Raw genomic sequence first — 16,074 nt, 5'->3', positions numbered from 1 at the left:
TGCCCCCGCTGCACCCCTCTCCAGAACCCTCCCCCACACCCACCCTGGGGTGCCGGTGCTGCACCCCTCTCCAGAACCTCTCCCCCACTGGGTGCCCCTGCTACACTCCTCTGAGGAACCCTCCCCCACACCCACCCTAGGGTGACCCTGCTGCGCCCCTCTCCAGAACCCTCCCCCACACCCACCTTGGGGTGCCGCTCTGCCCCCCTCTCCAGAACCTCTCTCCCACTGGGTGCCCCTGCTACACCCCTCTCCAGAACCCTCCCCCACACCCACCCTGGGGTGCCCCTGCTACAGCCCTCTCCAGAACCCTCCCCCACACCCACCCTGGGGTGCCCCTGCTGTGCTCCTCTGCACACAACCCCTACCCCACCTCCCACGCCCTCCCTCGTGGAACCTCTGCGCGCTCCCTGCCCAGCAAGCCCGGCTCGCGCACACCACGGGCTTGAGCCTCTCCCGGGGACTGGCGCGCGCCGCGCTGATTGACAGGCAAGATGTCGGTGTGGGAGCCAGGCAGAAGGGGATGCAGCAGCCAGCACGGGAGCCAGGCAGCAGCATCAGCATCAGAGCAGGAGGCAATGCAGGCAGCATCTTGGAGGAGCCTTTAATGCACACCGCCCCCCTCCCCCCCACCATCCCCACCGCCACAGCCTCCGGCGCCAGGTGGGCAATGCAAGCCCCTCACTGCAAGGGGCAAACCCGGATCTCACCCTCCGTGAGCAGAAAGAAACTGCCACCCAAAATTCTGCACGGAGCTGGCGTGTAAACAGAGAGGCGCCCCGGTCGCTGCCGCTGCCGCCGCCACCGGCTCCTGAGTGCACACACACAGCATCAGCACCACTACCTGGGGTGTCAGCATCTCTCCGGCGCGCTCTCCCCCCACCCCTTCGGAGGAGGCACTCGTAGGGGAGAGGACACTCGAATGGAGGCTGCTTGACACACAGTCTGATCCACTCTTGCTATTTATTTATTTATTTATTTATTTATTTGATTTGGGAGGGGAGGGGGGGGCTTGTTGTCTCCAGTGGAAAGATGCTGGCTCCCTTCACATTGCATTGTTGAGGGGTGGGGGTGGGGAGGAGGAGGTGGGGGTGGTTGGGGGGGGAGTGGGACACCACCATCCCTTTGATCTGGGAGGAGGAGGAGGAGGAGGGGGCTGCAAAGCGAGCTATGGATGAGGAAAACATGACGAAAAGCGAAGAGCAGCAGCATCTGAGTTTGCAGAAAGCCTTGCAGCAGTGCGAGCTGGTCCAGAACATGATCGATATCAGCATCTCCAACCTGGAGGGGCTCCGGACCAAATGTGCCACTTCCAACGACCTGACGCAAAAAGAGATCAGAACCCTAGAGGTAGGTTTTACCTTTGCAAAAATATAGAGAGAGTATTTCAAGCTCTCTGCCCCCCCCTTCCACCCACTGCCTCGATTATACTTGTGGGGGGGAGGAAATATGCATGATTTTGTATGTTTCTACAATTTGGCAAACCCAGTCTTCTTTTTCAATTGCATTTATTTCTCTGCCAGTCTTTGCAAGGGAGGTAGGTTCTCCCCCCCCCACTGTGTATTTGTTTATATACAATGGGGGCTTGTGTGCAGTGTAATAAATTAAGGAGCTGCAGTGAGCTCAAATGAGCCTGCGCGTGCTGCAGGTGGCCAAAAGGTGGTTCTTGCACATCAAATGTGGCTGCCTCTAAATAGGGTTCTTTCCCCTTGCCGCCTTCTGTTTTTTTTTGCATGTCAGGAGGCAGGCGTTCAGTTTTGCATTGCAAGCCACAGATCTCTGGGTGGACAGTCCCCCTTAAGGTGTAATGAACAATTTGCATGTTTAAAAATAAATAAATCCTGCCTTGGTGGATGGAGGTACTGGGGATCCCCTCTTGGGAGAAGGCAAGTGATGCTGCGGGGAATCTTTCTAATCTTGCCTTAGGCTAATCAAATAGATATTTTGGTTTCATGCAAACAAGGAGGTAAAATGTTTCTTGCCAACAGCCCTGTGTATATTGCCAGAGACCCAGAGAGGGCTGGGATGGCAGTTCGTAAAGGCCTGGTTTGCAGGGGAGTGATCATGAGGAGTTAAAAATAACTTGCATGTAGGCACTGGAGATTCATTTTAAATGCCAGGAGGGCTAGGGGGAAAAGACGGATCCCCCAAGGCGTGAATTGGACTGGGTAATGTGCATTGGGTGGTGCTTGCCAGTAGTAATGGCAGCCCTGCTGGAAGCAGAGAAAAGGGGTTTGTGGGGGCGCGGTGGGGTCCCAGTGGCTGGGATGGTAATAAGGTGAAACAACATGCGGTTGTCATGCATGACACCAGGATGCTTGTCCTCATTCTCCACCTCTAGAGATGGAGGTGACAGGGATTTTAAAAGGACTCTGAGGCCTGAAGCCTCCTGTGTCTGGCAGTGTGCTGGTGACAGACCCTGCTGCATTTTACTCTGGCAGCATTGCTATAGAGAAGGTTGTGTCAGCATATCCCTTAGAATAGAAACCCCCGATACAGCTAGACTTTGGCCTGTAATCCGGGGCAGCGGTTCTGCCTGCTCCACCTCAGTGAAAGAACCGTGTTTGAAAAAGATACGCTAGGACTCTCCTGTCTGTGTGGGTTTGCAAAATAAAAAGGACCTTTACAGGTGAAAGAAATATAAATAAAAAATCACAGAGCAGTTCCCATAGAAGTTAGAAATGGACAAGGGCTATCAGATCATCCAGTCCATCTGCATGTAAGTAGGCTCTCTTTCAAAGTATGCTAAGATAATTAGATGTTTACCAGTTTCAGGAGGATTTGAATGTGTGGATGTAACTTTAAATAGATGGGAGACTTTAAATAGAAATCAGAGACTCCACAAAGTCTGCTAGGGCAGGAGTTCTCAATCTGTGGATCCTAGCTAGGCGGAAGAGGGATCCTGGTGTGCAAAAGGTAGAGAACACCTGGGCCCTTTGTTGTTACCAATCTGTTTTATGTGGACGATGCAGATACGTTGAAAATTAGCTGCCGAGCATGGAACTAAGCAAGTGACTGTGTCATAACATGGTGTAAATGCTGCTGGAGAAACATGTTGAAAAGGAGATGTTTAACTTTGTCACATGGCTGTTGCTCACTGGGGATTTATTGCCTCTCATTGCTTTTTTTACTATGTGTACAAGAAGGTTATGCATTTTTGTCCAACTGGAAGCCTAAAGTTAGGTTCCCCAAACGGGCACCTTAATAACTGTTTCTCTTTCAGCAGCTCTCATAGACAGGCCAGAGTTTATTTAGGTGCCTGTCTATGACCTTAGGAGCCTAACTTTAGGTCTGCTGGGTAGAAAACTGTGTCCTTTTCTACAAGAAGGCAGTGGTGGTTCTGGCAACAAAGACCCCTGTCCACGAGCAGCTGGACTGACCTGCAGCATGCTTTACGTGAACCACCAGTGAAAACATCAGTGTCCAAATTCTGCTTGGGAAGTGCAAACTGCATCTTCTTGAGCCCTTGCACCGAGGTGGGGATTCGCCGCCACCCTCTGTTGGAGGTTCTTCAGGGGCACCTTTAGTTTCGTTTTGGGGCTTCATAGGAGCCTTATTAGCAGAGGCTATAATAGAGTTGTGCTGAGTCAGTGCATCCCTGGCCAGTACTGCCCACTCCTGGGGAAATACTGTCTCTCTGGGCCCCCCATTGAAAGGGAGGAGCCGCTATCTTCTGATGCAACTCTCCCCGACCACCTCGCTACCCTTCACTTCGGGGTGAACTTCTTGCTTTTGGAGACGCTGAGCAAACTTAGCCCCAGATGGTAAAGACTTGGGCATGATCTTGCAGTCACTACTCATGGGAAACTTCTGCTGAAGTGAGTGAGCGGCTTAGCTATGTTGAGGAACACATTCAGGGCGTCTGCCTCCACTGACCGACGCTGGTGACCTAGGGTCTGGTTCTTTGCTGTACCTCCAGGAGGTGCAGCACGAAAGGGACAGGTCAAGGAGACGGAGGGGCACAGGTGGCTTTCTGACACCTTTCATCTCTCTAGATTGCAGGCTGCTCTGGGGGCTGAAATGGCCCTCATACTAAATCACAGAATCATAGAACTGGAAGGGACCTTGAGAGGTCATCTAGCCCAATCCCCTGCACTCAAGGCAGGACTAAGTATTATCTAGACCATGCCTAATAGGTGTTTGTCCAACCTGTTCTTAAAAATCCTCCAGTTACCCCTGTGCAGCCACACTGAAAACAACAGGATTTTCCAGACATAGATGGGAGCAGAATTTGGCCTGAAGAATCTTTGCTAGCATTCCAGTGATAGCGCATGAGCCAGAGAACCCTGCTTGGCTTTCAGATCCTAGGCTGAGTTTGTAGGGCTGAGAGTTAGCAAAACTCTCTTGTGAATCAAGCAGACAGGATTTTGAACTCCCAGAGAGACAACTCCTAGGGAACCCCACTGTGGCATTTTTACCAAGTTATTGCCCAGAGCTGATCTACAATTTACGTTATTTAAATAGCAAATTAAAATGAAGAACATTTGTGGTCATGGTTACTTGCTATTGAAACTTATGGTCATCATGTGGTTTGGTTTTTAAGAGAGGAGGTTCTTGTGAAAGGGGGAGTGGGCTGGACCGACTACCCTTTGGGATGAGCGGAAGCTGCAAGTATGCATGTCGTATAATTCACAGCCACAACGAGCACCTGGAGGAGGTTCTCAGTGGAGAAGCCAAGGACTTAGTGGGCATGGAGATCACCTATTTAGGATCTCCTGTTTAGGATTCGTCCCTCTCTGTCGGCTCTGCAGCATGTTGGTGTGGAGGATCATGCACTTCCCTGCCCATGCCAAACCTGTGGCTTGTATTATGTAGGAGGTGGGTCTAGAACAGGGGTCGGCAACCTTTCAGAAGTGGTGTGTCAAGTCTTCACTTATTCACTCTAATTTAAGATTTCACGTGCCAGTAATACATTTTAACGTTTTTAGAAGGTCTCTTTCTATAAGTCTATAGTAAATAACTAAACTATTGTTGTATGTAAAATAAATAAGGTTTTTTAAATGTTTAAGAAGCTTCATTTAAAATTAAATTAAATTAAAATGCAGAGCTCCCCGGACCGGTGGCCAGGACCCGGGCAGTGTGGGTGCCCCTGAAAATCAGCTCGCGGGCTGCCTTTGGCACCCGGGCCATAGGTTGCCCACCCCTGGTCTAGAAGATCATAATGATTCCTTTTGACTTTTAAAATCTATGAATCTTTCCTGCGAGCCAATAGCCTGCTCTCTCTGGCGTGCCACTTACTAAAACATTTCAGTCAAAGTGTTCCCGTGAAGAGGCACTGAAGTTTTATTGGAGTCGCTTAGAGTTTACAAAGCCAATGGCTATGCAAAAATCTCTGGCCAAGATTTTCAAAAGTGAGCAGTGATTTTGGGTGCCCGTCGTCAGTGACCACCATTGGTTTTCAGCATGTGAGTGGTCTGCACTTTCTGGAATTAGGGCCCTTTTCAAGGATGATGCTCCAAAATCAAAGCATCCCGAATCACTAGCTACTTTTGAAGATCTTGGCCCCTATGTGCTATGGCAACTAAGAAGAGATGCAGCAATTGGGGGATGAGGCAAATGGGTGATGTGTTAGCAGTCCATCCTCTGCTGCATCTTTGGGAACTTTTCCTCCTCCTTCACCCCTGAAAATCTAATGAGAGGCTAAATAGAGCCATTTTTCTGGTCTACATATACCCTACGCATTCATACCACACACATTGCATGGTGTCTGGCCACTTTTAACCAGTGCTGCCTTCCACAGGCAGTCAGCAGATATCGCTCATGCTGCTGTTGCCTCTAGGGCCACGTCTACACTACCCGCCAGATCGGCGGGTAGTGATCGATCTATCAGGGATCTATCTATCACTTCTAGTGTAGACATGATAAATCGATCCCCGATCACTCTGCCGTCGACTCCGGAACTCCACCATGGTGAGAGGCGGAAGCGGAGTCGACGGGAGAGCAGCGGCCGTCGATCCCGCGCCGCGAGGACTCGAAGTAAGTGATTCTAAGTCGATCTAAGATACGCCGACTTCAGCTACGCTATTCTTGTAGCTGAAGTTGCGTATCTTAGATCGATTCCCCCCGCCAGTGTAGACCAGGCCTAGGAGACATAGCAGATCCTTATGTTAGTAAGACATTCTGAAAAACCACCCTGAATCATTTCCCACTGTGGCGATCATTATGATGTGTATTACCATAGTGCCTAGCAGGCCAGGCACAGCCCAGAGGCCCATAGTGCTAGGCGTGGTACAAACACAGAACACAAAGATGGTCTCTGCCCCAGAGAGCTTACAATCTCAGTGCACCTTGCATTTCCATAAACCATGAAAGCAACCCCCTGATCGAACCTGATGTCGTCGGAACACCTTAATCTCCTTGTGTCAATTATTATGATGCATGTAATTCTTAATAAGCTGCTTTCTCTGATTTATATTTACAATAAACATGCTCAGAGCATTTAACGTGGCCATTAGGTTTCATGAAACATAAACAGGTTTCAAGGGGGGTGAATTCCTATTATTACAGGTCAAACAATTTCCTTTCCCACAGAAGAGAGTTTTATATAGTGATTAGAGCAGGTCTCACTCAGGACTTGGGCAAGTCACTTAACTGTCTATGCCTCAGTTTCCCCATCTGTGTGATGAGGATAATGAAAGGTACATACCTCAGAGTAGTGTTACGGGGCTTACTGAATGCAAAGCACGTGGAGTTCCTTGGCTGAAATATGCTCCATCAATAGCAAGTATTGCTAATATAGTGGGTTGAGGTGGGGGCCTTAGAGCATTTTGTTGAGGATGATGACTGGTCATTATTTGTATTACAGCAGCATCTGGAGGCACCAAGATCAGGGCCCCATTGTGCCCAATGCTGTGCAAACACCAAGCAAGAGACAGCTCTTGCCCAGAAGCACTCACAGTCTGAACAGATCAGACACAGGGTGGGAGGGGCACAGAGCCACAAAGTGGTGGAGCAATTTGCCTGAGGTCACACAGTGGGCCATGTACCCTCTCCGCTGGACCATGCTGCCTCTGAGGGATGAAGTTTGACGCAAGAATCATTCTGATCCCCCAGGCGGGTAGAGTGGTGCAGGATTAGTAACCACTTGGGAGGGATTTCCCTCAAAGTGTCAGCCAAGCAAAACGGGAATCCCCTGCTGTGTGTCTTGCATGAGTGTGCAGGGGCAAATCGCCGATGTCTGATTTAAAACGCAGGCCCGGCTGCACTAAGGAGAATGAAACTGTGGACAGCTAGTGATTCAGCCGGCGATCTCTGTTTGAGTCAACAGGTGGTTGTGGTAAGAGTAAGCTGTGTGATAAAAGCATCTGCCCAGGTTTTCATAGAGGTGCTGACTGATGGTGTTTCTATTATAGAAACAAGATGATTTCCAGTAAGGGAGTGATAAATGGTAAACCCAGGGCCAGATTCTGGTCTCAGGTACAATCTGGAGTGACTGCATCAAAGTCAGTGGATTTCAAGTGGCATTACTCTGGGTTTACAGCAGCCTATATGAGCTCAGAACTTGGCCCTGGATCCTTGCCACCGCCAAATCCCAAGGACATGACGTAGGCTCAGAGTCCCAGCGAAGAGGAGGTGTTTTGTTGCTTTCCATCTGCCTGCAAAGAAGCAAGTCAGATAGTGCTTGATTGTCAACATGTGGCATAAAAAGAACCGGCTAGCTCCTGCGCTCATGGAACAACCCTGGACTTGCGGCCTGATCTGGAGCACATTGAAGTCAATGGAGAAAGACTCCCGTTGTTTTCAGTGGGCTATCAGGCCTTGGTTACTAAGGAAGCTGGAATGATGGCTCATTGTGTGCATCCGGTGGAGTCCACAATGCGGGGAGCTACGCACTGCACAGCACAGCACGGGGTGTGTTATCGGGGGGCAGTGGTTAAACAACACTTCCGACTTAGCATGTTCTAACTGCAATTTTTAGAAATTATTTAATGTTTAGAAAAACACTTTAAGTGAATAAGATTCCCCCGCTCCTGCTGGAATTATGTAGCTACATGATGTGCCGATGTGTGCTGATACTTCAGTGGAGCGGGCTCCTGACCGCAACTTGGGAAATGTTGCCTCCATCTCTCATGCTTTGGGACTTCAGGCAAGCCACCTCCCCGCTCCATACCTGTGTTTCCTCCTCCCCCTCCAGCTGTCTTGTTATTTAGCGTGTAAGCTCTTGGGGGCTGCCTCTTGCTATGTATATGTGCCTAGCAATGGGGCTTTAATCTCCATCAGGGGCTCTCAGTGCTGCTGTAAGGCTAATAACAATCACAGATTTTAGCTTTGATCCTTCCTGTGGTTGTGTGCATAGTGCAGGAGAGAATACAGGAAAGATGGGGTAAGATATACATCCGTGTAACTCCATTCTGTCGAGTTCAGGGGAGGGACATTGGTGTGAACCTGGAGTAATCAAGGAGTGAATCGGGTCTTGTATTTTTCACTTAATCCTGATCAACTAATCCTGATTTGGCAGGGATTAAAATAATTATCTCAATTCAATTTTTTTTTTTATTATTTTTTTACCATCTTAATAGTGTATGTGATTCTTTTTATTTCATATGGTGTAATTGTAGAGGGAGCTGGTAGCAACCTCTACACTGCGGTTGTCCGCTTTCCACTCAAAGGGATTCTTGCGACCTTTTCTTTGAGGTGCTCTCGGACCCCATTGTTAGCAGCAGTCCTTTGACCAACGCTACTGTCACTCCTCATTTTTAGAGGTGAACTGAGGGAGCCGTTAGATTTTTTTTTTTCACCTCAGGACACAAGTGAAATACCAGCTAGTACCAAAACCTTAGATCCAAACTGTCTGGAGCTTTGTGTGTGTTTATAATCTGGATTTAGAGCCAGATTTTGTAAATGGCCTATCCTTAATAATAGGCCAGACCAGAACATTGGATCCAAACTTCCTCATATTTTGGAATGTTTGACATCTGGATCAAAAATGTTGGCGATTGAATTTCCTTTCTAGTGTAAATGTTTCCTGTCATCAATTTAGCCTCCAGCGGCCACATGTCACCTTGCATTTGGATAATGTAAGGTACTGGCTAGTGTGTTCCACTGCCTTCTATGGGATAGGATCAGAGCTGATCAACTATGTTTCAGAGACCCTGTACGGCTAACAGTTGAAGAGCCTTCTCTAATTCATGTGGCTTGAGGTCTGCGCTTTTGGAGGAAGTGAATGGGCGTTCTTTTGTTGCTGGTAGTGCGAAGTTCTGAGTGGCCCATGCTGGGCTAAGGTTTTGCATTTGTTATAATAGGACTGGACATCTCTGGGCAGGAGAGACTTGCACTAGAGATGCAGCAGGGATGTTACTGGTCAGGTTTGGTGCGCTGGCAAAATTGTACAGACAGCGGGTGCCGAGCACCTGCCTACACTATGTGTAGCTCCAGTCAGGGCTGCATTTCCCAGTCAGCATTGTTTACAGCCCTAAGCCTGTATTTCCCAGCAATGTATTATAATAATTTATAATAATATACTGACAGTACAATGACCGTGGTGCGTCTAGCCTTCAACAGAGCTCAGGGCCCCATTGTGCTCATAGAAACACGTCGTGTTCCAGGAAATAAGCTAACGGGACCTGTGGCAGAGAAAGCCCTTCAGAAATGTCACTCCATGTTAGTGTTTCGTAACATTATGTAAAATGCAAGGGGTCCCTTGCCCCAGCTGGCTGACCCAAGCATTGACCTCACTCTGACTTTTTGTTTTCTTCCCTTTATTTTTAAGACCATTAAATTCATTCCCCCCCCCCCCCAAGTGTGTGTATGTGTGTGTGTATGTTTAGTGCTGGTGAAAGGTGACTGCCCTGGTGGTCGAAGTCCTTTGTTTAACCATCCCATAAGCCAGTAAGTACATCACAGTCAGTTGCAATGCAGCTTTCCCGTCCCTGACCTGGCCAGTATGCTTCAACGCTGCTCTGCCTCGGATGAGCAGGGAGCTCATTCCTTGGCCCCTCTGATCAGACTGTCATCAGAGAGCCAGTTACAGCCTGTCAGGATAGTTATGGATAAATTGACTTCTGCCTGGTCTACACCCAGTGCTTGTGCCATACATAATGCTTTGAGTTAGAGCGTGTGATTATTTTTTAAACTGATATAGTTATACCAGTACATCTCCTAGAGTGGAGACTTATATTGGTACCAGAGTGTCTTATACCAGCAGAGCATATTCCTCTTCCGGTATAGGAATACCAGTTTACGTACAGTTATACTGCACCCACACAAGTGAGTTTTAGTGCTTTAACTATACCGATAGAGATAGTGGTACAAGTTTTCTGTGTAGACCAGGTCTCTGACTGTAAGCTCTCTGGGGCAGGGATCTCATCTCCCTATGTCTTAAAGTGCCTAGCACATCACTGGTGATGAATACATAATAACAGTAATCAATAGTTTTATCTCACCTGCCTTCTGAGAAATGGCCGGAGACCCACCATACAGTCATTGGATGGCAATAACTTTCTTTCACTTGTTACTGACCCAAATAGGGTTTGAAGTGGTATCCAACAAATGAAAGGCTCTTATATTGATCTCACTGACTTCAGTGGAGTTACTCCTGATTTCACTATGGCCAACAACAAGCGTTCAAAAAGCAGGAGCCAAGCCCCCCAAAATCATGACATTAAAGAAAAATAGTGCCTTTCATTTTACTTGCTTTCTGGTTTAGGGTGCCATTGGATCACGTTTTCAAGCTATTCTCTGCAACCGTGAGGGTTAGAAACCTCATTTTTTGTGTGAGCGAGATCAGAGTCCAGCCTGTAATTCGTAGGTCCCATTATCAATTCTTTAAACTACCCAGCCTCTTTGACTTGGTACGTTTTAAAGCGATGTCTTTAACTGGACCACCTCTCAATGTGTTTTCTTAAAATATAAACACCCCGATCAATTGATGCCAGCATTTCTGCACTCACGAGCAAACCCTACACTAATCAACAAGTGTGCTGATGAGGTAATGGGGGTGGGGTGGATTGGAAGCAGGGAAGAGAATAAAATTAATGAAAAATAGATTTTCTTCTCAAGCTACCAAGGGGTTAGTATAAACAGAGAGTTAAAAAAATATATATGGAGAGGAGAGAGAGGGAAAATGGTGATAGTATCGCTCTAAATTCTGAAAAGGTGATCAGTGAGTGTGTCGTTTTCAAGTGCATGACAGAGATTGTAAATCTATAACAAACTGAAATGTGTTATATCCTTGTCCTTTTATTTAATTGTAGAATTGGCATTTGGTTTTCCACGGGAAACATAAACAGGCCCACAGACATGCCCAGCTGTTGTGTACATTTGCCATTTGTGAAGACACCCGCCCCAACCACACACACTGTAATGCAATGGGAAAACACACAAATACCGTGCCCCTGTGTGCTCCGAGGGAAAGAACACAGACCGTGCTTGGTCTGCAGATAGACCGAATAAGAATCCAAGTACAGGCATGTGTGAGGAACCCGATTCTGTTAGATGCTGGGTACCTTCCTCTCCCAGTCTGAGTTGTGGGCACGGCGGCCCAGATCCTCAAAGATATTTAGTTTCCTAACTCCCAGTGAAATCAGCAACCTAAATCTCTTTGGAGATCTGGGCCTCAGCACCTTGCAGGAGTCACTGTATGCAAAGTGCGTGTTGATTAGTGTGCAGCTGCATTATGGGGGGAAAGGTTTGCATTCTTCTGAAGCATCAGAGATTTCTGAAGGCAGGATGCTGGAGTGAATGAACTAGAGGGTTGATCTGCTGTGGCAAATCCTGTATTCCCATGGACGATATTATTATGTATTACCATCGCCCCTCGGAGTCCTCGTCATGAACCAGGACCCCATGGTGCTAGGTGCTGTACAAACACACAACAAAAAGACAGGCCCTGCCCCACCCCAGGATACTGCTTTAGTCGTGTTTGATGTGAATTGTTTGCAGTGGTGGTGGTAGGATGGGGAATAAAGCCCTAGTAGGGGCTTGAAGCATCCACGTTTTGAAAACACATCCCATTTCGTGCATTGCCCAGGCCAAACATTGCTCTCTAAGGTATCTTTAGAATGAAAGGATTCTCTGGCAGGGATTCCAGAATGGGGGAATGAACGCCACCATAGACACAGATACAGCTATCCTCTCTCTCCTTCCTTTGTTAGGATTTCTGTTGTTCACCTCAAGGGGGGAGGAGCGGAGATTATGGCAAGGCAAGGGTTAAATAACTTTGTCTTGTGCCTGATTTACTGCAAGATTTTGCAGAATGCTTCTAAAATAAGACTACGGGTTTCATCCAGCCCTCGGATATGTGGGCGTGTATTGGTGTGTACTTTGCAAAGTCAGCTACGCTTCATCTTGCAAGCCCAGGACTGAGTCCTATCAGGTGTTTGTATATGGCCATATATGCATATTTCAGAAGTGCTATGGACAGCTAGCTTGATTAAATGCATAAAAATTGAACCGAGTATTCAAATATTGCAATCACACACTCATTTTGTGCACATAGGTCTCTAGTGTGAGACATCTGCACATTCACTTTTCATGCATAAACTAACGGTCATGATGATACCTTATATTTCTATAGGGCCTTTTATCCTCCAGGATCCTAAAGTGCTTTTCAAATGGTCTGTGCAGGAATCCCTTCCCTCGCCACTAAAATGCAGTCACTTCTGGGGTAGAGTGTGGCAGCCATTTGACAGAAACACAACAGTTTAGGACAGGAAGTGAAGACGAATGCATCCATTTGAAATTGTAGGGGGGAATTAAGAGTCAGGTTGTCCATATCCAAGCTGGCCCTTGGCTGGGACACTGGGGTTTACCATGCTACTCCTGTGAAAAGGGCCCTGACATCTTTGATGACCACAGTAGTCAGGATTAGGGTTGCCAGGATCATCTCTTTTTTGAGGCGGCTGTTCTGGGAAATGTAAGGGTGCTCAGTACACACTGCCAGCTGTCCAGGCCTAAGGGCTCAGGATCGTCCTGGATGTCCTTTCTTTTGTACCTCACAGGTGGCAACCCTAGTCAGGATCTTAGCTGTACTTCACAGCTAAAACACAGTCCCTCCAGCACTGCAGGGGCCCTCACATATAAGGCCCCTGCAGTTATGTTATGTGCGTATAGAGGGCCCAGCACAGAGACTAGGGCCTCCCTGCACTACCACAACACAAATACATACTAACGCTGGCAGGAGTTCATACAAGGGGGTGTGCACTCCTGGCACGGTGTAGAGTCCTGCTCCATAGAAGCCCCCTGAGGTGCAGCATTTGGACAGGAAGAGGGATGCAGGTCATGGGCAAGCCATAAAAAGAGTGATGGGTGGGGGTGGGGGTAATCTACTGTTAAAACAAGGATGAGCCCAGTCAACTACTCCAGCCACTGTGTTCCTTCCCAGCACCACCCTAGCAATGCGGGCGGGGTCTTAGGGGATTGCATGGCAGGACAGTGTTGCCATGCCCTCTCCTTAGGGGCATTGTTCCTCAGACCTACTTTTGAGTGTACCCTTCAGGTGACCAGCTTGGCTCCCTTCACCTCTCCTAAAGGGGGAACCCCTGTGGCTCTAACCCTCTGGGACTTGGCCTCTGGGCTGCAGTCCTCCTGTTTCCCAACTGTGTTACCACGACAGGCCCAACTGTGTTTGGCGCCTGGAAGTCCTTTTCCTTTGGGGAGCTTTGACCAGTAGCTGATTAAAGTGACTCCAACAGCTTCTCCAAAACAAAGTATTATTTATTCACCCAAAGGTGCGTAGCTCACAGAGAGAAGAGATAAAACAAAAAAAGCCTGGACACGTAGTTTTCCCTCAACTTTACACATTCCTTAAAAGTTTTGGGTAAGTTCCACCCAGCCCAGATCCCCTGCTTCTGACCTGGGAGAACCTCGCAGCACCATCCCCCGCCGCTGCTGTCCGCTCAACCCCCTATTCCTCCTCCCTAGGCTGGGAGGTTCAATGGTTCAATATCCACTTTGATCCCAGGCTGGGAAGAATAAGCCTTGTTAGCCTATGTGGAGCCAGGCAAGCGGGCATTCCCCCATTAATAATTCTCCCATTGTCCCTCAAGGATCCTTGGGCGCACTCTCTGACAGTACCTTCTCCTGGCCGTTGTTTCGTTTCCTGTTTGTTTCCCCCTACCAGCCTCCTTGATTTAACTCCTTGCAGCCAGGCAGGATAATATCAAACAGGTAAACTGAGGGGCATATGATATTCTTGTAACAAATACAGGGAACTCCCACGTTCTCTACAAGGGCCGTGTGCAGGACTATGAGAGAAACTTCGTTCCACACTAGGGAGCGAGCTCCTCCGGCAGGACTGTGGGGGGAGGGTAGCACAGTGCTGTTCTTTGCTATGCAGTTGTATTATGTGCAGATCTTCCATGCAAAGTGGATCTGCAACCACTTGTCAGTGTTACCTGCATAGCATTGGGGGGCGGGGGGGCGAAGGCAAGTGGTGTGAGACAGGGAGCAGATGAGGTGAAAAGAGACAGGAGGGCTTTTCTAGGGGGCAGGAGCTGCAGAGGAGAAGGCTCTTTCCCCAACAACAGTGAGATTATGTGGAGGGACAGAAGAGAGGGGCCTTGTAAGGAAGAAGGGAGAGACAAGGCCCTTGAGATAAGCTGAAGCAAACCTACAGAAAGCCTGGCATTAGCCATTGCTGTCACAACCCCTCTGTTTCCCATATACCAGTGGTTCTTAACCAGGAGTACACGTACCTCTGGGGGTGCACAGAGGTCTACCAGGGGGTACATCAACTCATCTAGATGTTTGTGTAGTTTTACAACAGGCTACAGAAAAAGCACTAGCAAAGTCAGTACAAATTAAAATGTCATACAGACAATGACTTGTTTATACCGCTCTATACACGATACACTGAAATGTGAGCACAGTAGTTATAGTCCAACTGATTTATTTTATAATTATATGCTAAAATGACAAAGTCAGCAATGTCAGTACTAGTGTGCTGGGACACTTCTGTATTTTTATGTCTGATTTTGTAAGCAAGTAGGTTTTAAGTGAGGTGAAACTTTGGGGTACGGGAGACAAATCAGATGCCAGAAAGGGGTACAGAAGTCTGGAAAGGTTGAGAGCCACTGCCATACACCACATTTACGAGAAACATTTTAAAAGGGTGATGGAAACAGCCAGGCCCAAAGCCCCTTCAGCAAGGTGCTAAGTGGGGATGGAGAGGCTGCAGAAACACATGTGGCTCCCATCAGTTGGGGGTGCATTAGCTGTCAAGAGGGTTCATAGAGCTTTATTCTCCATTGCCTTATACCTTGTGCTGTAATCTGAACCTCTGCAAAGCAGGTGTGAAATGCTACCATGTTATGCTAGTAAACGTGTTATGCTCGCACGATTCCCATTTTGTGCAGTTGCAAGCACCAGGTGTAGGGCAGTGGAGAGTCAGGCCCAGAGCATTTTGGATGGGCAGTTTTCAGGGTTAGCAACAGAAACTACATGCCATGTAGTGCTCTACACCTAGCAACATGAGGCCACGCTGACCCTTGTATCTGCAATGCTAATCAAGCAGGCAAGACAATACCCGCGCTCGAAAATACATCAAGACTAATTTTTGGCAGTGCCCGCAATGAGGGTTCCCAGTTAAAAACTGGCAGAGGGAGGGCTCCCACTGCAAATGGACAGCCCCTCTGTCACCTACTTTGTCTTACTCATCAGATTCATGCCTCTTCCCATCTGAGAGAGTCATCTTCACACTCTGACCTAGCCTGAATATTCCAGATGTTTGCCCGGTAACATCACTAGCTCCCTTTTTGTTCTGGAAGAGAGTCAGAGTAGCCTGGATGTTCGGTTCGTCCTTTCAAGAAGCTGGCAGCTCGAGAGGGTGTATTGTAGGGGGATCATTTATCACTATAGTTGGTGTATAGCCTAACAGGGAAAATATGCATTCATTAAAATTTTAAATGCAGCATGTGGCAACCGCGGCCACCTCCCGACATTACTGGAGGGCTATCAAAGGTGGATTACATTTCCACTGCATTTGCATAGTCTGACTAATCCAATACGAGGTTAATTTACTTTAGCCTTGTGCTCCTACAGGTGGTTTCTTTGCAAATTTTTCCATGCACATTTCCTTTGATTCAACCCCCTGATCTTAATCTCCAAGCAGGTCAGGGCAGGGAAGCGGTTTCCAGT

General features: G+C 48.0%; 1 protein-coding gene across 3 annotated transcripts in view; it reads left to right on the top strand.

Annotated features, from left to right (window-relative positions):
- Positions 1 to 462: 462 nt before the first annotated feature.
- KSR2 (kinase suppressor of ras 2) overlaps positions 463 to 16,074 on the top strand; it is a 295,477-nt gene continuing 279,865 nt past the window's right edge. For 2 of the 3 annotated variants that reach the window (XM_043529547.1, XM_043529546.1), the window contains exon 1: positions 463 to 1,350. In XM_043529547.1, coding sequence (XP_043385482.1) covers positions 1,171 to 1,350 — 180 coding nt within the window. In that variant the 5' untranslated portion in view covers positions 463 to 1,170. The remainder of the gene's footprint in view (positions 1,351 to 16,074) is intronic. The other variant, XM_027834074.3, reaches the window with a different exon arrangement.

This window comes from Chelonia mydas, chromosome 15 (assembly GCF_015237465.2).
Source record: "Chelonia mydas isolate rCheMyd1 chromosome 15, rCheMyd1.pri.v2, whole genome shotgun sequence".
NCBI classification, from domain to species: Eukaryota; Metazoa; Chordata; order Testudines; family Cheloniidae; genus Chelonia; species Chelonia mydas.
The sequence above is the reverse complement of the archived record's forward strand: the minus strand, read 5'-3'. Positions and strand labels throughout refer to the sequence as shown.